Here is a 22,829-nt window from a genome sequence, read left to right as displayed (position 1 = left end):
TTATTCACATATGTTAAAATTTTACATGTATGTGATAATGTTAATATTTTTTTTTTCGAAGTTTATAATATGATATATTATATTTCCAAAGGTTTTAGAAAATTTTCCTTGTATTGTAATACATTTTTTAAACAGATATTTAGATAGTCAGTAAATATATCCGTGTCACTCTTAATAGCATTTAGAACGTCATGAATTATATAGCAACCTAAAAATCTCATTTCGTCTCTTTTCCCGGACGATGAATTACGGGCGTTTTATTGTGTCGCATGACACGCAGATCTAAATATAAACACGTAAGAACAATGTTTCAGCAAGACGTAGTGATTTGCTTAAGTCTCGAGTTGCTGCTTATGCTATAGGGACGTAAATCAATTTCAGATAATCCTATTAAAACCGTCATGCCACGTTAATAATGTAATCGCATCTTGCGTAAAATTGATTGCGTTTCAAAGTTCGATTTATGCCACTTTCGGAATGGACGAAAACATTGATCATTAGATAGCTTCGAAATAATCGTAGATGTAACAGTGCTTAAAACAAGACTTCTTGGACAGTTTGGAAAAAAGTTGTTCCTCTTGTGCCCTTCCACCTACATCCTCGACTTCTCTCTACGCAATGCTTTTCTAGATAAATCCTTCAATTATGGGCCGGTCGGACAAGTCGGTAAATGTGAACGTGGCGTTGCACAGCCTTCGGAAACTTCGTTTCGCCGTCTCGGGACGGCGGCTTTAAGTGATTTATAATCAAAACTGGATTAGAGGTGGGTTGGAAAAGCCTTAAGTTGCCTCGCAAGCTCGGGGCGAGGCCCAAGAGCTTTATGCGACAGGCTCCGCCAGGTGATTTAAAAGTCGTTCAAAGTGTATTAAACGTGGGATTTTCGCAAAAGTGTTCGGTGTTTGCAACATCAGCAGTTTCTTCTCCTTTCCTTTCTGCATGTGGTTACAGTTAATATAAAGTATCGTAGAACTCTCACGCACAAAGTTTGAAGTTTCAATCAATAGATATCCTTCGATCAATTTGAAATATTTTTTTTTTAATTGAAATTAAGCATCAATAATTTTTAAGCTGGACACTTTGAAAAAACAACGCTATTGGATAAGAAATTTTTATTTATAAAGGATATAATATATTGTTATACGTTTTTCTTTTTTAAGGAAGAACTTGAAATCCATTACACGTTCTATCATTAAGTTTTAAGATACTGTGTGTAATCTATATACAAGTTTATAAATATTATCACTGATAAATATTATCAATGTCTAAACTAGAGTGTTCTTATTTTAGCTCCAGGAAAGTTTTCGAAAACTTTGAAAAAAAAAAATTTTTTTGGGGGAGGTTTTTCCATTGCTGTATTTTTCTGACTTTTTTCCTTTTGACAATTTCAGTCAATTTCAATTATTGTCCTTTATGTCGGTGTATAATGATTTTAAGATTTTTAAGATTTTTAAGATTTCTTTCATGCACGGAAAAAATGGTTGCCACGATGAAAAGTCGCCCATCAATACATTTTTTGATTAGAAGAACTATAGTACGATTGTGTGTGATAACCATAAATTGGCATATTTTAACAGTTATGGCTGTAAAGATATGTCCATCTTACAGTTATCACAATCAAGTATATTGATGGATAAAAATTATCATTTCCAGTTGTGGCAACCGTAACATTTTTTCAGTGCATGTAAATGTTCTAATAAGTATGTAATTCAACAATAAAATCCGTTTCCGTAATCATTTATTATAAATATTTTTTTATAATAAAAATAATATGTATGCTGTACATTATCATAGAAGGTTTGTACTTTATTATCACAAAAGTTTTTACGACAGAATTTATAGTATCTATAGTATGAACAACAGTAAAAATGTAAATATATTTACTGATATGTAATCTTAGGTTATTAAAAAATCTCAGAAAAGCTGTTTAAAAAATTTTTTGGAAAGAAACGAAAGAAAATAAATTTTTCTTGATTTTATTTTTCCGGAAAATTAAGAACATCATGAACGTCATATATTTTTTATCATCAGCGTGATTTTTTGGCATTATTATAATTATGTTATGGTAATTGTGTTGCAATCATGAACGTGATTATCATAGTGATTAATTACAGAAATCGGTGTGTAATGTTGAACTGATTTTATTTTAAAAATCCATTCTCTATAGATTGCAATCAAATCATTATAATAAACATTTATCACACAGTGAGTAATGTGCAGCTACGCGTTTGTTGTTATACTATCGATGCAACTGATGACACTTGATGCCTTGATATAGCAATTATGTGTAATAAGCATCATTAGATCATAATCGCTTGCGAATAATCATTTCGTTAACAATCTACACAGATTATTTTCTTTTGAAACTCATACAGTTTATTACATAAAAATGAGTTTATAATAAATATTAAAAATTATTCATTGGAAATTATTATGATCTTATTGCAATATATGAAAATTTGTATTTGACAATATTACAGATAATATAATTTAATATTTGAGAAAACTAAATTTTTCATATTAAATCTGCGCTATTTTTAAATAAACGTTAAATGTAAATTTATTTACATTTAACATTTAAATTTGAAGATTTCGAAAGAAGATGGATTTTTGAAGATAAATTCATAGGAAATGAATTATTGTTTTAGTTTATTTTGATGATATCTAAAAGTAATTTACACGGGACAGTATATTTGGAAGGAAAACTCTATTTGATAAAACGTCTAAAAACGCGAATGATTTGTGGTTATAGCGTTACAGTAGTGACACAGACTGCTGCTATTTCGTTACAATGGGAAGAGCTAGGCTATACGAATTCTCGCGGCGAAACGGAAAGTCGTCGAGAACCTTACGTCGGTGTGTGACAGGTGTGTCTGATAGCGATATCTCGACGTCGTATTATATAATACACGGTATTATACGACCTTATGTTGTAACCTCGAAATCCGATTTTTGAAGTGATCCTGAGCTAAAAGTGTTATATTCTGAGATACTCTAATTCCAAGTATAAATATGGATTATATAATTTTTACGAATTCTCAAATATTTATCTTAAATCGTACATATACTATAGAGCTTTGATTAAAATGTAATATTTTATTTTGAGAAGAAAATGTTTTATGTGTAAAGTTCGATTCAATCGCGAATAATTAAAAATATATAAAAATGATTTGCGAAAAAAGTTTTTTTTTTAGTTAAAAAAATAATTTTGATTTCAAAAGAAAGATTATTTTATTTATTATATTTACGATTTTTTTTTATTTTTATAAGCGTTTTAAAATTTTGTGTTATTCTATTACTAACTATATTCGTATAAGATTTTTGACTCTCAATGAGAAATCAGATCATGAAGTTGTGACACGATGTCACAAAATACTCTGTGTAACGGAGGTGTCTCGTGGCGGTTTCGTCGAGCCCTTCTCTTGACGTGACAGCTCGCAAATGCACGTCCATATGGTCGTCCAACATGACCGCGCATCTCGTTGCATTATTTCGGTTACGCCGATTCATCATGTTCTGACGCATCGTCGGTGACTGCTGCACTGTGACGAATGTCATCCAGACATTGCCTTTCGTTCTTCGATCTATTACTGTGCACGATAATGAACGATCGCCTGTTACACTATCATCTAAAGTTTGTATTGCAGTATAGTAAATTAAGAAAATAAGAAATAATAAAAGTGAAAAGAAAGAGCAAGAGAAATGGAGAAATAAAAATGAAAATAAATTCTTTAAATTAAAAGATAGATATGGAATCATGTATAAATTATTAAATGTAACTGTTAAAATACTTCGAAATGTAAAGAGAATACAATCAACGTCCATCATGATACATCGGACTAATATCAAAATTTGACACATTTTATGAATTTACTTTATCAAATTAAAAGTTTTGTTGATAAAGCTATATCTATACGTTATGGAAATCGTTAACTATTTTACTTGATATCATAATTGTTAGCTATTATCTTTAACTGTTTAATTTTGTACTTGTTTCAACGACAATTTGTTATGAGAGTTTGGACAGCACAATGCAGTATGATGGAAGTTTCCTGAAACTTGAAGTGTCAGTTATATTAAATGACCGGTTCATAAATTTGTTGTAAACGATACATGTCTCAATATTTAATGACGTTTAATACTAGTCTCTAAATATTAATTTTTCTAATCGATTAAAAGTATATATTTATTATATTATCACATTGTTTTTCTAAGTAGATATATGTGATTATGCGTGTTTATGTTATATATTTTGAATACGTTGTAAATCCAGGTTTATGAGGTATTCTAAAATAATCATCTATTACGCTTTTTGAAAAAATATATGAAAATATATATTTATATATTTATGTGTTTTCAGTCAACTTATAAAACTATCACAAGACATTTGATCTATTTAAATAAAAGGAATATACATGTATAGAAAAAAGAAAAGATCAATCAAAATTTAATTATCTTGAAGTAATACTTTTTTGTATTCCTCTCTCTCTCTCTTTCTCTCTCTCTCTCTCTGTTCTTCCTTCCTTCCTCCTTCTCTCCTTCTCCATCCTTTCTCTTTCTTTCTTCTTTTTTCTCTCTCGTCCCTCTCCCCACGTGCACTTTTGACAATTTATCGCACATAGGGCATAGGCAGTATAGCAACGAGGGAGAAACCCCGTTCCCTATTTCTTACTCTCTGCCCGCTTTCCAAGTCGGTTTAGGCCAGAACGACGGTGAGCATACCCCTGGGTCGATCCTCCCGAACAACCAACTCCAAAACCCCAACGTCTCTCAGGGGGCTTCGACGTACGCCATAATGCTCGGGAAACTTAACAGGCAGCTCTGTACAAGCAACATCCCTCTTCTATTTCATCTCCCTGCGATCGTCGACATATCATCCCCCCTCTCGTCGATAGCGGCACTACTACATTTTCGCGAAACGTCCCTTCTAACATTCATGCATGCTCCTGTTTCTTTCTTTTATAAACTTTGAGTTATAAGTTATAAGTTCTGACCCTCATGTTCGGCCTCGTTTTCTATTCGAATTTCTGAACAAAGTCTTCACCCCATTTTGTAATATGGGAACAGTTGGCCGCGATTTCGTTGAAACGCAGCCTCTGTTTTGTATTAAGTGATACCAAGATGTGACCTGAATTCAAGAATCGAAATTCTGACACCGTCGTAAATAAAAAACTTGTTAAAGTAAATAAAATAACTTGAAATAATTTTCTCTCGAGAGAAACTTACTTTGAGTTATAAGAAATATTTTTAAAAATAAGAACTGTAACTTGCAGATAAAATAATAGTTGTCTGAGTTTTTAAAAACATTGATTTTTTTTATTAATGTTCTACTCATAATTTCAATATTTTGCAAAAACTGTTTATATAAATATTCATTGAGTTGAAACAAAAGTTCGTAGCTCTCTTGAACTCCGTAGTTCAAACTTCGTTAAAAATAAACAAAATTTAAATTTAAAAAGAATGTTTTAAAATTTAAAACTTATTTTTGGAAAGTCACTGTCTTTCGAGTTTTTGTGAATTTGATAATTTTTATATAGAAAATTACAAGCTAGACAAAATGGAAAATTTTCTTCAACTTTGTACACTTATTACGTGTCCAAAAAAACTTGCAAAAATTATTTACTTTCTAACATGGAAATTTAAAGTTTTTCCTATAAGATTATTTTTCGAAAATATTTCTAAGGCCTTTTGTTACTGATTTATCGCAGATTAAATAAAAAGACTTTGACTTAAATTATTCAAAACTCTGTCAAAAACCACTATATCACAATTAAAAAACAAAACAGATTCTTAAAGCTAAAAGTTTGCTTTGTCAAATGATATAATATAAATGCCAGTTTTGTTTGAAGACATATAAATATAATATAAAATAGCGCACAAACTTTTATTCCAATCAACATTTATTGTTAAATTATAAAATCATAATGTTTTATAAATCTTATCTTTATTTATCTATCTAACATATTTAACTTCGTGTAGGGTAAATATTCTATATTATTTTATCGTGCAAAATTGTCTCCTGAGAATACTAAATTTTTCCTCATTTATTGTATTAAATATCTCTTTTCCGGTTTTCTTTTAAAGTTTTGCAATAAAAACCTAGCAACTAGCAACGTTGATCGAGCGAATGCCAATGTTTACTCATCTTGTAAGATGTCGCATCCTATTGGCGCTCGGAGAACAAACTTTGTCCCTTTTGCCATATGCTAGTGCATCTCAGCTAATACACACAGTTTCCAGTGGGACTACAAATTCTACAATTTGGCATTCGTTCATAACGGTATGTGGATCGTTATTGGTGACGCGCGACTGTAAATAACGTTTTGATGGCTACCGAATATTAATATTGCGCCTCGGAACTGCGCTTGTTAGCCCTACGGATTATGAGCTGCAATTACATTCGGAGTGTGTGCAAGGTGGTCCCGAATTCGCTAGGGACACACTGCGCAGGGCGTTTCGACAGGGGCCGAGAACAGCTTTGGCCGGCCGTTAACTACATTTAGAGCTCGAAACCGTTTCCACGGAACTTTACAGGCTTTTGAGCGGAGTAGAGGCTGTTCCAAAGCCATTTACTTGCTAATCAATTCTTTGATAAATTCCCAAATAACTGATATACTCATCGAAAAATAAATAACAATTCGAATTTAAGAACAGAATTAGAATATGATTTTAGTGAATTAAACTGTGGTATAAAAAAATAACTTATAATTTTTAAAATTATTTTTCAATCAATATGTTCTAACAAAACTGATTTAATCGGTAAGAAAAGTGTAAACTATATATTGTTTTTCAAACTTTTATTGATTAAACAAGAAGCATATTGAAAAAAGGAGGACAGCAAATAGTATTATTTAATACTATTACTTTCATCAATATTGAAATGTGTGATCAAGTAAATCATTTAATTGCATGAGTAAAAAAACCTGCACGATTCCTTTTATACCACTCTGTGTTATTCCCAGCGCATGCATTGGTCGAGTAACGATCGTACGCGACTTTCGACAGTAAGCGAGCATCGTTATCCACTTTGACCCGCGATAGGCGGTTTATATGCACGATCGTATAATACGCAACGAGCGGTCACTAGCACGTGCGCGCGTAGTAATCGAAGTTTATAAACCCGCTCCGTTATTAATCGCGCCTGATATTAATCCACACACATACACAAATGTGTACACATACGCATATCGTGCGTTAGTTCTTTCGTGTTGCAAATTAACGAGTTATCTCCGTTTCCATGTTGGAATCAAATGTATGGCTCGCCGACTCATTATTGTGTAAATTTTCTAGTATTCATTCACTATTATTCATTTCTATTATTCATTCTAATCGCATTTTTTCAATTTACTAGAAACTTTCTTCACTGCAGTATTATTAGTATTAATATTTATAAGTATTTAACGTAAAACGTATTATTTTGAAGGATTTATTTTGTCTCTCACAGAAAACTTGTTTTTATTTCCTTACGATGAACAAGGATTTAAATATAGTGGAAAGTGTTGACTTGTCTTGTGTGCCAAAATTATCTAATTCTCGAACCAATTTTTTTCATTAATTTTTTGTACACAAAATATTAAAAATCTAGATAACACAGAATATTCAAAGTAAAACACCAATGATAATAAATATTTACAAACGACATTTAAGCAAGCAATTGTTTTTTTTTTTATAAATACTGCTTTGTAAAAAATGCATTCTTTCTCTTCTCTCTCGTTTACTATTTATTGTTAGTTTGATACCGAAGGGTGCCTCGTTCGTTAATTGTTACGAAATTATTAAAAGGGCACGTAGGGCACTCGCAGGTCGAGTCACAGCTCTGCCATAAAGGGGCACGTCATGACGGAATTCATTCCCGTAGTGCATTCTGCGCATGGGGTTTCTCATCCTGCCCTTTCCTCTCTTCTGCTTCGTCTAACTAGACAACACACGTAGAGTCTTCCTTCCTCGCAGGGACCCTCCTCGAACGTACCCGGTTCTATTTGTCTCTGTCACCAGTAAATGGCCTTTGCCGAGCACCACGACGAGTCTTCGAGATATCTCTTCTCTCTTTCGCTCTCTCCTTGTTCGCAGATTCTCAGTGTATCCCCGTTTTCTCCTTGTCTTTCTCTTTATGTCTCTCACGCATTCCTTCCTATACATTTCTCTCTCTCTTCTTAGGCCGTTGAGACCGATAAAAATCGACTTGGATGACGCCATCGGAAGGACTTTTGCTTCTATTTCTCATTGGCTTTGTGGCACAATCTCATTTATTCATGTTTCTCTGACCCTTTCCTTATTTGCTAAACAAGCCTTATCTAGTTAATTCTTAAAAATGTTTTAATTTTTGCGATGTTTCAAAATGATGACGAGCTGTAAATGTTGTCAATAATAAACAACGATTAATAAATAATAAAAACATTTAGAAAAAATAGACATGGATAATCAGCAAACTAAATCTTTTTCAATTATTTTATAATTATATGTATAATTGTATTGTATAATTTTGTTTGTGTATGACATCAAAGATATTTTATTTTTTATTGATAAGTATATCAGTGGCGGCAACATTTTCGAATATCTAATATCTATGCTACAGTTATTAAAACGACAGTATAATAGAAATGCCAGATTTATATATGAAACTTTGACAATGCAGTATGGTTCTTAAGTGGATAATACAAATGTGACACATTATGTATACTAAGAGTTAAGCAAGCGATACTGGCAGTTTGCCAAGATCGTGTCGCATGTCTATTTTTTAGTGTCTATTTTAACTAGTATTGTGCTATTATTGGATAATAGATATCAATGAAAAAATTCATTTTACTGATTTGATATTTTATTGGATTTTACTATGAATTTTAATCAATTCATACAAGAGATATCTGTAAATGTATTAGGTGTTGGAATTAATTCGTAGCGTTTTACAAGTGATGGGAAGTACTTTCATTAATGTATTTTTTAATGCTCATGTGAAATAAATAACATTCTTTCATTAAAAACGCTACGAATTAATTCCAACACCTAATATTATATACAATATATTACAATATATTATATATATTATATACAATATATAGAAATGTATTATATATATATATATATAATATTTATATATATACATATATAATTAGATAATTATTTTCCTTCTATTCATTACATCGATCTTTTTAATGTAATTGAATGTATAAGATTTATTTAAGCAGAAACTTTAACTGGAATTACGATACTTACATTCATTATTTATTACTTTACATTGATTTTATATCCGTTATTAAAAATTTATTGCATTTGATATTATGCTAATTGTTAGTCATATATTATTGACAAATTTTTAAATCAAATATTGTATATACATATCATACATATATTATGTTACGCCCGTATATTACGTAATGTCAAATTACTGACATAATTGAAAATTTAATTTTCTTACAGTTAGGACTTGAAATATTTCATTGTCTCAAGCAATTGCGTGAGTTTTTTGTTTTTGGAAAACAAATACAATTAATATATGTAGCTAGGTAATTTCGTTAGAGAAGATTGATGATGCTACGATGAAGAATAAATTCAGAAATTATCTTTAGTTATTCCTATCCCTCATTTGACGCGGCGTCATAACACCATTTAATCCAACCGTGCAACAGAATTCATTAAATGAGAGTAATAAAAATCAAACAGTATCATTGATGTGGTATCGGGTGGCCTCTTACTTCTCATTAGCTTCGATGGACCTACGTTCGTTCTCTTCCGTCTTTTTTACGTCTGACCTGATTTTCTCTGTAAGCGATCACCTGATATGTGATCATTTTCACGAGCCGGGCGATATATCACCTTGTTATGGATCGTACCTCGTTAGCTGACAGAACGAATGATCTTAACTTTACAACATATATCCGTAGAAATAATTGTATAGAATTTATATCCGCACAATAGTTATAATAGTTGTTAAGTTTAGATTAGTTATCACTTTCAGATTTCTATATATTTATTTCATTTATTTTTATTTATTTTCATTTATTTAGCAATAACTTGCATAACTTATTTAACTCTTATGTATAAGTTATACTCTTATGTATAAGAGTTAAGTAAGTAACATAATATTGTTACACTGAAAAAAAATATAGTTAATTTTAATAAATATTTAGTTGAATACTGCCAACTAAATATTTATTAAATATAAAGATATATTTATTTCATACAAGTAATTTGATTTAACAATCTTTTTTTTACTGAACAAATATTTATTTACTGTAAGTAAATGTTTAGTTGGTAATATTGAACTAAATATTTATTAAAATTGATTATATTTTTTTCTCAGTGTACACTTAAACAAGTTACGAAAAAAAATCTATCTACATTAAGTGACTTACCAATTTTATATTTAACTTTCCATATATGGTTTTTTTTCATCTTTCATCTTTTTATTTTTTATTTTTTGGCTAATCGTGATTTAAAGGAACAACGAGCAAAATAGTGATAAATCATTCAACAAATAATTTTCGTGTGATATAATTTGGTAAGCATCTCGTATACCTATAATACGCGTGTGTGAATAATATAATAATAATTAAAATATAATAAAGACATGGAACATTTTATCGTCGGATTTAATTATAACATATTCAAAACGGAAGATAATTATTTTATGTTAATATAGCAAATATATAATATTTATAAAGTATTTACGTATATCTATTTAAATGTCTAAAATAAAAATCTTATAGATAAAATTTAAAATATAATCTTATAGATAAAGATTTATATAATATTATATTATGAATGAAACTCTTATAGATAGATAATTTTATTTAATTAAAAGTACAAAACTTGTGTATTTTGCGTATCTAGAGCGTAAATAAATATTCATACATTCTCTTGAAAACACTGAAATATTGCGTTTTCGATGCAAACACCGGAAAATCAACCAAGATAATAGCGAGTTTGTAAATCTTCCGAGGCCGAGGCGAAGATAACGAGCTGGGATGTCTCCGTGGAGTGCACGCTTCTTTGCGATTATATACTTTGCGGACATTTAGTTTCGGTTTAAGTTTGCCGAAGAGGAAAGTTCGCCTCTGTCGCCGCTAGCAACTCGATGTGCTGGACTTGCCGAAGGAATCGGCTGTTTTTAAAAAGTCACCAACCGGACGATTGTTTAAACCCTCTAACGATTGTTCAACTCGTTAAGGATCCATTAGGGGCTTCGGACTCGGTAGACTGCGCAAATTTTCCGCCGCTCGGAGTCTCTCAACCCTCGCTTCCTGTGCTTTAGCGGTGGCAAATTAATTCAAGTTTTCCCATCCGAGTTGGTTATAGTAAGTTTTTGTTAACGGCCGTTCTCTCCCCGGAAAATTTCCCCGTAGACCATAATAGCTATGCCGCTATGTTTAAGAGCTTTTAGTTTGTTAGGTTTTGTTGTTTAGGTTTGATAAGTAATAAATCGCTATTATTGATAACAGAATTACTCTTTCTCTCTCTTTCTCTCTTTCTGATTAGAAGTAGAGTAAATAGAAATATCAGAAAAATATTAAATAGGAGAATAGATATAAAAACTTATTTAGATTCTAGATAAAGTCTTTTAGGATTAAATCTTTTAGTTAAAAAGTTGCAGAAGTTTTAATAAGATGAATATTTAAATATGAAGATCGAATAAATGAAAAGTATAACGATTAATATAATAAATAAAAGAATTAATATTGCATTGTCTGAAAAAGTTACACAAGAAAAATAGAAAAAGTATTAGGTGTTGGAATTAATTCGTAGCGTTTTACAAGTGATGGGAAGTACTTTCATTAATGTATTTTTTAATGCTCATGTGAAATAAATAACATTCTTTCATTAAAAACGCTACGAATTAATTCCAACACCTAATAATAAAATAACGAAAGAAACGTTTGATCATTGAAATGAATAAACAAGAAAACATATTAGTTGTAATTAGTAAATAACAGTTTAATAGAATAACGAATTAATTGTACTTAAATCAATTCAGATTATAACGATTAAAATACATTTGTCATTGATGTAGAACTATTTAAATGTAGAAGAATCCTTATTATTATGTTTTTCACATTAAAATTACAGAAAGAGCAGTTATTTATATATAAACGCTTTAAAAGCCTAAAATTTTGTCTACGTCATATATTTCTTTCAATTATGCAAGAAGTTTCCGTGACATGTTTTCTCCGTCAATCATTTTGCTTAATGAGAAATCAAGAGGACCTCAAGCTAAGGGAATGAAAGATTTAAAGGATCGTGGAGAGCGTTGCATCGTTCCTCTATGTTTCGGCTTTTCCCAGTCCCATAATCTTCTCATATTCATTCTTTTTCATATCTTCAATATTTACGCTTTCTTCTAAAGTACGTTTGTCAAGCAATCACATTCGTTACGTGGCCTTTTCTTGAAAAGGCAATTTGTCTCTTAAGCTGCATAGGCGATCTTATCTTCAACGTACATTCCATATGGTGGTCATTGTAAATAAATTTTTCTGCATGAAAGATTGGTAGTTGAAGAATCAATTTATCATGAATTTTATGAGATGCAATTTTACAGGATGTTTTGACTGATATAACTTATTTTATATGATTATTATATATAATATGATTTTTAATTTTTAAAAATTTTTGTATAAAAATATATTTAAAGTACTAAATATTCTTATCAAATTTCGTATTTTAATTTTTAGTGTATATGATATTCCTGCTACCTTTATAGTTTTTCATATTTGATTTTATTTCTTTGTTTTTATTTTCTTTAGTTCTTTTTTTTGTTTAATTCATATTGTATCATGTTGATGCATGATCTTCAATACCGAATGAGTGAAAATATCGATATACTTCGATAAATTTAAACATTTCAACAGACTTGAGTTTGGCAACGCCTCGAGCTTCTGCACGCTAATTACCCCGTAGTTTCACGCATGTTTGACTTTCTCGACTAACGTAACTCGTTGTCGGAAACGAGAGGTGTCTCCGTCGTGTATCGCTCTGGCGAAATCGCGGTGCAAATTACCGAGAGCAATTAAGATCGTTAATTACCGACGTCAAAGTGCGTGTCGCTCTTCTCCAGTACAATGGGAATTCATGAAGAAAGGCACGCGTTCTCTTCATCAGATACGGAAGGCTATCGTAGTCTATCATCTACGATAATTATAATTAATATGCGAATCGACATTGGAAATGCAATGTTACATCGACATATACATATATATACATATTACATACATAGGCATACATATACACACATAATATAGACTAAAATTTCTCTTCAACATAAGTCAAGAAGGAGACTTGGTTTACAATTACAATCTTACTTCACTCCATTCATCTATTCCTTTATCGCGCACTCTATTTAAATACTTAATTAAGTTAAAACACTACACCTTATTTCTATATCTGTTTCTCTGTCGTTCTTTTTCTTTATCTATGCCTCATCTATATTATCGCAGCCATATTCAAATCTTAATAAACTCACTTTATTAGCTCTATGTACACACTTATCTTATTCTGTTCTTATTACATCTTCTTCTGTTGTATCTTTCATATCCTCTCTTCTTCCTTTCTCTTTTCTTTCTGTGTGAGAGTTCTTTGTTTCTTACCAATCCTGATACATACAGATAAGTATATTTACATATTACATATATTTATTATTTTCTAATACTATTGTAAATTGCTTTAAATATTAATCAAAGGATTTTTTAAGACACCGTTCTTAAGCAGCTCTTTTTCTCAGCACATTCTCCCATCGTTTCTTTCCTGAGAAATCGCGTGCTCGCAGTCAATTCATACTTATCGGTGCACGTGTCACCTGGTCTATTTTCTTTGTGTATGCAGTCGTTACTTGTACTGCTTACTCACTGCAAATGGTTCATACAATCGCGCGAACTTTATCTTTTTCTTTTCGTGGAACAAGTGCTTTTATGCGATATTGGACTCTCCGATTCGTCATTTAATGACGCGCACTGTTGGATCGAAATATAGGCTATAGCCTATGGAACTGTAACTACGCCGTGAATAAACAAATCGATAGCATTCATCGTTTCTTTCAAGCTTTTCGCGAAGTAGGAAACTAATATTATTCTTTCGGTAGTCAAGTTATTCTTTACCTCATGAAGTTCTGCAAAATTACAGTTTCGTGAAGAAACAAGTGAAACATTTTTTTTTGCATTTGAAATAACTTTTTTCTTCTAAAAAAACAACAGCCAGTTGTATATATAGTGCTTTTTAATAAATTATATAAATTATATTATTATATATAAATAATAATCTATTTAAATTATGAGTAAATAAATTTTACAGTCTCTTTTTTTATAGTGATATTCTGAGGAAAGAGTTTCATTTCATAGAAATAATTGATAACTCGATCATTTTTCCAATATCTTTCAATTATCTAACGAATAAAAACGATATTTTGTACTTTCGCAGTTTCATAGAAAATTAGAACACGGCCTTGTTCACTTTATTCCTTCTTTGTTATTCTGTATAAAATTGCTTTACTTCTATATTACTTTCTTTTACAAATAAAATATATAATTGATATTAAAATTATATGAATGTATCAATTATACATATAAAAAGTATATATATTAAGGAAAATGGATCCTTAACATTTTTTTGCGACTGAAGCATTATTTAAAATCTTGCAAAGTGTTTGAGATTTTCGCACGCAGATGTTTCTAATCTTTCTAGGGGCAGAGCACTATAAACCGAGATTGACATCGAATGAAATTGGCGGGGAGTAATCCGGGAACAAGTGGGGGAAATGGGTCTTCAGGAAATAAGAAAACTTTTGTTCCCGATCGGCCGTTACCCTCGGCATTGCGATAAGAGACGAAAGAGAGATGATCGCCGCCTCTCTTTTTTTCTTCGTTGGCTCGTTCACCATCGTTCGCTTTTTCCGATGCTCGCCGGCTGCACGAAGTCATTTTCTTAAGAGGGGGCCGACGAGATGCGTTTCAAAAGCACCTGGTTTTCTCTTGCTCGATAAATCGTACATTCCTCTCGTTTCACTGCCGCCACGATCTCGTTATTTTCGTCCTACTAAGTATTTCTCCTCCTTCGAATCCTGTGAGAACGTGAACTGCCGAACGATCGCTAAGGAGGATTCCTAATCACGTAGAGATGCTTACTTTCTATTAACGAAACGTCATTTAAATATCTTTGTCTTTGATGTTGGTACGCTAATTTGTACGTTCGCTAAATAGGTTCATTTAATTAGTTTTATATAGTATCATTTATCTTTTATGTAAACATTTAAGAACACGTCTATTAAGCTGACAGAATTATTGCAGCATAATCGAGATATAACGCAGATATAAATTTAGTGATTTTTTTTGTTGCTAATTTATTGCTTTATTCACGATTTTTATTCTTTATTCTTAGCTGATAAATAAAGATTTGATAAAAATACGGACTGTGTCAACTTAAGCTTATAACCAGCACTTAGAAAAAGGTCAGAAAGTAATAAAACAAAACGTATCTTTTCAGTGCTATTTATTGCTAATTGATCATCGGCAAGAGAGAGTTGCTTGTACTATTTTTTATTCCTATTTATTAAAAAATTATCCCGCAATTATGCATTAGAATAACACAAGATAGTAATGTCATTAGATATCTCAATGAATTATATCTTTTTGACTTTGATGCTTGACATTTTAATTAAACTACATGTCTTTCTGATTTTCTTATCCCATCCCTAATTTTTGAAAACTATCAGATACTCCACGTCAGCATAATCCTATTTAAATTACAAATTCAACGAAAACTGTGATAGATTGTGTCTCTGATATTAATCAATAATGAAACAGTATTTTGAATTGTTTCTAAATTATTATCAAAGATGTTCATAAACTGAATAAATGTTAATAATAATTAGTAAATTATATCATTAATATTAACGGACAGCAATTTGAACATAGATCTGTAAAGTTGGCATTCCTAAATGAATTTTTTAAAATTGCAAAAGTCCAACGGACTTTTAAAACGGTTGTTTTAAGAAATAGATCATAACAAAATAAAATATTCATTAAGTTGACATAATTATAACCAAATTAGAAATAAAAAAGCATTCAACTTTTGTCTGTTTTTTTATTTGATTAAGTTTCAAATAATAATAAGCCATGCCTAATATTTTGAAAGATATTTTTAATACAATTTCTGGAAGCGCAGTTTGCAACGCTGCGCATTATTATGCTTGATTGTTATCGTGCGTTCTCGGCAATAATTGTTCCGTGTCGTTGCACTAATTGCACCTTTCCCTTCGATCGAAAGTAGATTACGTTGCGTGCAAGAGGTGCTCTCACCTTGAGTCTGAGAAGATAATCGTTACAATTATGCATGGTGAATACTGTCTCTTGCGTATAATGTCTCGTTCCTTGATGTTACGAATAGTTACAATAGCAGACAAACTACAGAAAGATGAATTGAAAGCGAAGGAAATTTATAATTATTTTTCAGAGGCAATATTAATTAGAAAAGTTGAACACCGGAAGAGACAAAATTATTGTATGTAACTATTTGTACGTATTTGTAAATTATAAATATACTTTCAAATTTAATTTGTATCGTAATCAACAGAGAAAGAATTTGGCATATATGATATAGGTAGAAGTTATTTCAATGCATACTTAAAAAATTTAAAATTTATTGCCCTTTATGATATATTTCTTTAATGTTTAACTTTCTTTAATGTCTCAAGTACGTTTTATCGTATATCTGTTATGTTAATAATAATCAAATATTTTATTTATTTTGTTGTAGGCCTGGGAGAGGCTCAAGGAAGAAGCCACCTCCGCCACAATCGCCGGACAGCGCGGAAGAGGAGGAGGAGGAGGAGGTGGAGGAGGAGGTGGAGGAGGAGGAGGTGAAGGTGGAGGAGGAGGAGGAGGTGGTGGTGGGAGGAAGGCACGACGGAGTTCGTAGTGTGGAAGTAGAGTAGGCATGTTGTCAGTCTTCCCGACAACAACGACGGGGATGATGAGGGTGGCGCGGTTGGTGGTATCGCGACCGCGTCGACGATGTTGGTGTCGTCTATCGCTGCCGCTGATGCTGATTCTCATGCTATCGCTATCGTTGCCGATAACGCGCTCGTTACCGGCCGATATAGTACAGAAATTCCACGATCCAGAAGTGGAACGGATGAACCACCTAGTAGTGGACAAGAACACAGGCCGAGTGTATGTAGGCGCAGTTAATCGTCTCTATCAGCTGTCACCGGACTTGCTGCTGGTCGTAAAGGAGGTCACCGGACCTAAGGGCGATTCCACAGCGTGCTCGATGCTGGACTGCCCCCGTGAGGCGCAAAAGCGGCCAGTCGACAACGTAAACAAGGCCCTGGTGATCGATTACACCACTACGCGGCTCATCTCCTGCGGCAGCCTGTTCCAAGGCATGTGCACGGTGCGCAATCTGCACAACATATCGGACGTGGTGCAGGAAGTGAAGGAAGCGGTGGTGGCAAATAACGCCACTGCGTCGACGGTCGCGTTTATCGCACCGGGTCCGCCAAATCCACCGGTCTCTCAGGTCATGTACGTCGGAGTGACCTTTACGGGTAATTCACCCTATCGCTCGGAAGTGCCGGCGGTGAGCTCGCGTTCTCTCGACAAAGACAAGATGTTGAACATCGCCGAAGCAGCGGTGACAACCGGTACGCGAATGTACGTTAATTCTCTATCACGTGAACGTTATCCTATTAACTACATCTACGGCTTCAGCAGCGGTGGATTTAGTTATTTCCTTACTACGCAAATGAAAAATACGGAGACGCCGATCTATCTATCAAAATTGGTCCGCGTGTGCCAGGACGACGAACATTATTATTCGTATACGGAGATACCGATTAATTGCACGAGTGACGAGCGTATCTACAATCTGGTGCAAGCCGCCTATGTAGGCAAGGCCGGTTCGGTACTTGCCGGCGACCTGGGCATCACCGCTCAGGACGACGTGCTCTTCGCTGTGTTCGCCGAGAGCGACGGGCCCAACAGTGACGTGCCGCGACCGCACTCAGCTTTGTGCGTGTACTCGCTTAAGGCGATTCGCCGCAAGTTCATGAGCAATATACAGAGATGTTTCAGCGGCGAGGGACAGCGGGGCCTGGAATTCATCTCGCCGAGCCACAAATGCATATCAACGGTGAGTCATTTTGAACAGCTTAATTTAACCGCTGCTTCTTCTCCGACATGTACGCAATCTCGACGATGTCACTTGATATCTTGCTCGTAGATAAGTTATCTGAAGAAAAACATAGAATATTTTTGAGCGTTGTAAAAGCTTCGAACGCGCGAAACATTCCGAGATTTATGATAAATGTTTTTTTTTTAAGATTTATCATGATGTGGGATATACACATATTATTCAATAATAATTCTATCACAACAATTAGATTTTCTTAAAAAGAAAACCTTGAATCTTTTTAATTTATCAAGAAACTCACGTAGAGTACGATTTATATTTATAATTTTAATCGTGAAACTTGGATTTAACAAAACGCAGAGAATTGATTTATCTTGCGTCAAGAGGCGTTTTCAACTATAAACGTGTTGTTATTCACTGCCTCGTTGAAATCTCTCGTTACTTGGTTCATTCTCTCCAATGTTTGCGGTGGATTGATAGCTCGTTTAAATGAATTGATATCTCGCAGTATGGCTACTGCCGGGCTAACAATAACTTGCGGAAGGTACCTCGTGTGTACGGTACTCGATAGCTCGGCACCGCGAGGGTATCAGTGCCATCGCTAGCTGGAATTATTATAACCACACGGCGTGGCGCATGGCAGTGCATTCGTGGTTGTCGAGCGGCTGAATGGCCATCAGATGGGAAGACCACCTCCCGTTGCAACAAGGACGCGATTCGTCCTCCTTGATTATTACGGCACGAATCAATCGGCCGCGTCTCGCAGGAAGCTCGCAGGAAGTTCTCTTTCTCGCTCGTTCGCATTTACGTAACAGGTGGCTTCGAAAAGCTTAAAGAAGGCAAGACGCAAAAGGACGCGAGTCTCGTATACAAAACGCCATATGCTCTTTTCACACGAGACTCGCGTCATTTGTGCATGCGAGAACAATCTTTCTCCGCAGCGTCCGCTTACGTAGGCTGTATCGATGCAGGTAGGCTTTCATTTTTGTACCGAGAAATGTATGAAATACTTATTGTTACGCATAATGAATTTTAGACACGAACAAATGTTAATTTTACCGGAATCTGTCTCTGAAAATGTTATATTTACCCACCGTGTGCGATCTGTTAAATTGCACGTGTAATATTGCATTTAAACCATTATTTGCATTAATGCGGAAACACGCATCAGGATATTGTTTTATTTACATAATCGCGGAATATATCAGCATTATGTTGCAATTAAAATGTATATTGTGATTCGCAGTGATAAAGTGGATAAAGTCCGTATATTTAACCGCGATTATTTGGCGAAAATATAGCAATGCGAGTCGAGCGTTCGTTAGGAGCGTCACGAACCAATTTGATCAGTTCACGCAATCGAAGTTTATTATTTTCCGAGAAAGCGACCGAATTTTTATTCGTCTTCATGGTCTTCCAAGATCTCAATTGCCGCAATTAAAAGTCTAATGAGACTACGAATCCGGTGAAATCTTTCGTACGCATCGTCGACCAGTGCACCGGATTTCATAACTTATTAGCGTACTAAGAATATTTGATCGCCTTGCTGCAAAACGATTTTATTGCGCGCATCCAACTACACAGCTGTCACATTCCACGACTTTTTCCACGCGTCACAGGCAGAAACGCAACGAAAATGCGCCTCTTTTGCGTTCACCACGTCGTTTCTGTCCGCAACCACCGAGGCTATCTTTTCACGATCGATCGCTGCCGATCGTTTGTCAGCGGTTAACCGAAACTTATACAAAACGCCGATGAGCTCTCGGTTTTGCTGACCGCTTTTCCTGACAATTCATATATTTCGGAATGTTGAAATATTTCTCGCGTATGAATTCTCCGAATTTGAAGTTGAGCCTGGCCTTTTGAAAATTTGATTGGATAATGCCGCTGAAATATACATCAAATTTTGCTTGGAACTTTATTCTTGAAAATCTTTTAAGTCTTTATAACAGAGATTGTATCTCGATCAATTTTTGTTGAAAGACAGGTAGTTCAAATTGGTTAAAAAATCCGCGTATAAAAGGAAACCTAAATCGCTCTATGCATTCTTCCGACGGAAACCTTGGCGAATTGATTCCGCACGGATACACGCGACTTCGGACGAATTTCACGATTCATGCTCGTCTCAATAAGCGATCAGGAGGAACGTTTCTCCCTATACATAGCCATATTGCGAAGTCATCCCTCGAAAGAGGGCGAAATGGACTCAATATTGAATTAGGTGGACATGCTTATTATTTGATTTTGTTAAATTACTTTCACCGGATGATAAAGATATGATTAATTATCTATATCTCTATTAATGTGGTGAAATTAATTTAACAAAACTAAGTATATAATATATGTACACATATATTATCTGTTAATGTATGTATATTTAATACTTTAGTTTGAATAAGCACGGAATAAAATTAATTCTACACGACACATAAAAGAATAGAATATTTCGGATTATATTCGTGCATTTTCTACGTACTGTTATTTTTAATCCCTGTCATTTTAGACCGAAATTCACATTTTTATTTTAAATATGCTAACGATTTTTGTCGAGAAAGTTTCAATTTTGATTTTAGTAATTTATTTAAGACTTAAGTTCGTGTAATAATCGGATCACCTCTCGTGAGCAGCTAGAAAAGGTTAAACTGGATAGCAAAGTCCTTTACATTTTGCGAACTTTGAAATAATTAATGAGATATTAATTAATAAAGATCTGCGAATAATCGTGTGTTCGCGCGGAGATATTCTAACTTTACACACGGTACTTGCTAAGATTTGGAGACGTGTTCTACGAATTGTATAGTTATGAATCGTTCTTCTAGTTATCGCCATTCATACAGCACATCTCCAAACAGCACATCTTATCGCGTTCTTAACAACTGTAAACGTGCACCGTATTGAGTTTTTTCAAGGATACATACTTACTCGTAGACTTTTATTAATTAATATTTCATTAATTATGTGAAATTTTTGCGAACTAGCATTTTTTTTATTCAATTTCTGCTAACGAAATGTGATTTGATTATCTATTATCGGACCTGTATTATACAGAATAGATTTGAGAAACCACACATTTGATAATAAACGATAAAAATATGAATTTACTAACATTCAAAATTATCGAAATAACTTTAATTTTGAAGAGTCTTTGTTAGAAATCTTTATTGCATAATTTGTTTCACACATATTATTTATTCTTTTGTGCGAATAATTCACGATTAAAAATGTGCCTTGATAATTTTTGTTCAGTCAATTTATTGTAAAAATTTTTTGATGAACACACACTGAAAGAAAAATGTCGAAGTATTGCGAAATAAATGTTACTTAAGAAATTTGATTGTGATGATGAAATATACATTTCTGTGAAATATATCTTATTTCTGTGAAATATATCTCATTAATTGAAAAAAAATAAAATAGATGGCTTATTTGCTAGAAAAATTTTATTTCGTAATTAAATAATTCCGTATTTAAATAAATATTTATTTCAGTGAAATAAATATTGTATATTTCTCACAAATATATTTTTAGATATCTTTTTTTCAGTGCAGAAAAAATATTGATATTCTTTTATAACTGAAAGTATCCGTTAGAATTTTCAAATTGATTTCTCTCTTGTCTTGCGAGAAAGCAGTATTAGTGAATTGAACAATTCATCGTTATTTGTACTTCGCCAGCGCTCAATCTCAGTTTGTCAGGAAATGTCGCGACGATTTCTCGACATATGTCGATTTATATAAATTTCACATTCTCAACGTATCCAAACTAAAAGCTACAGTAATTTTATATATAAAATAGTACATGTCTGATGACGTGTAAACAAAGAGAAGTAAGAAGAAGTGTAACACACTGATTGGGATGAATTATTCTGAGGAAAAAGACATAAAGAAATTTTGCAAAATATTCCATTGAATACATTTATCTCAATTCTCTGATTTATTTTTACAAATTTGCGACAGTTATTTACAAAAGAAGCCATCCGTTTTTCATATCAACACAACCATTTATCTTCGGTATCGGTTAAACGATGTAAGATATTTTTCTCTCTCTCTCTCTCACACATAAAAAACACCAAAGGTTCTGAACGTTGGTTATAACAAAGCTTGCCCGGGTTTCGTTGCTCTCTTAGCTTTATATCGGCATGGCTTTCTCAAAACTTTACCGGAACGATACTTAGGCCCGTTTCTACTAATGTAGATTAACTTTAATCTCAGTTCAACTTACTCTTTATCTTTTTCTAATTCTCAGAACTGGAAAAAGATGAAGAATTAGTTAAGAGAGAGAGAGATTAAAATTGAACTATATTGGTAGAAGCAGGCCTTAGAGAACCGTTTTCAGTGCCCGCTTAAAGATGCGGAACACTCCGCAAAGTCTAGCGAAATGATATTCACGACGCCGCGCGAGATTTATTCAAATTTTCTGCATTTCGTCTCGCTTTCTCTTTCTCTCTTTTCTTCCATCGTGAGAACGTATGCCGGAACACAAAGGATTTCTTTGCGTAGGAAGGCGAGAAAGAGGCACAGAACCTGCTGAGAGTTAGTCGCCGGACGGAGATAAGCGGGCAACCATAAAGAAGATAAAGATTGTTTGTTTGGTCTAGCCGACGACGAGCTACCGTGGGACAACGTTCGTCTTTCATTTTTATTTTCTTTTTTTTTTTCTTTCATCATTCTACTCCGGTCGACTCTTGAGCCGCCTCCTCTTCCTGTTCCTCTTCCTTT

At 33.3% G+C, this 22,829-nt stretch overlaps 1 protein-coding gene across 3 annotated transcripts in view; it reads left to right on the top strand.

Moving 5' to 3' along the window:
* The window catches only part of PlexA (plexin A), a 271,478-nt gene that overhangs the window by 69,269 nt on the left and 179,380 nt on the right, over positions 1 to 22,829 (top strand). For all 3 annotated transcript variants that reach the window (XM_087404676.1, XM_011062885.2, XM_011062886.2), the window contains one exon: positions 16,735 to 18,111. In XM_087404676.1, coding sequence (XP_087260802.1) covers positions 16,915 to 18,111 — 1,197 coding nt within the window. In that variant the 5' untranslated portion in view covers positions 16,735 to 16,914. The remainder of the gene's footprint in view (positions 1 to 16,734; positions 18,112 to 22,829) is intronic.

Source organism: Acromyrmex echinatior, chromosome 3 (genome assembly GCF_024713525.1).
Source record: "Acromyrmex echinatior isolate Ae372 chromosome 3, ASM2471352v2, whole genome shotgun sequence".
Lineage (NCBI taxonomy): Eukaryota > Metazoa > Arthropoda > Insecta > Hymenoptera > Formicidae > Acromyrmex > Acromyrmex echinatior.
The sequence above is the reverse complement of the archived record's forward strand: the minus strand, read 5'-3'. Positions and strand labels throughout refer to the sequence as shown.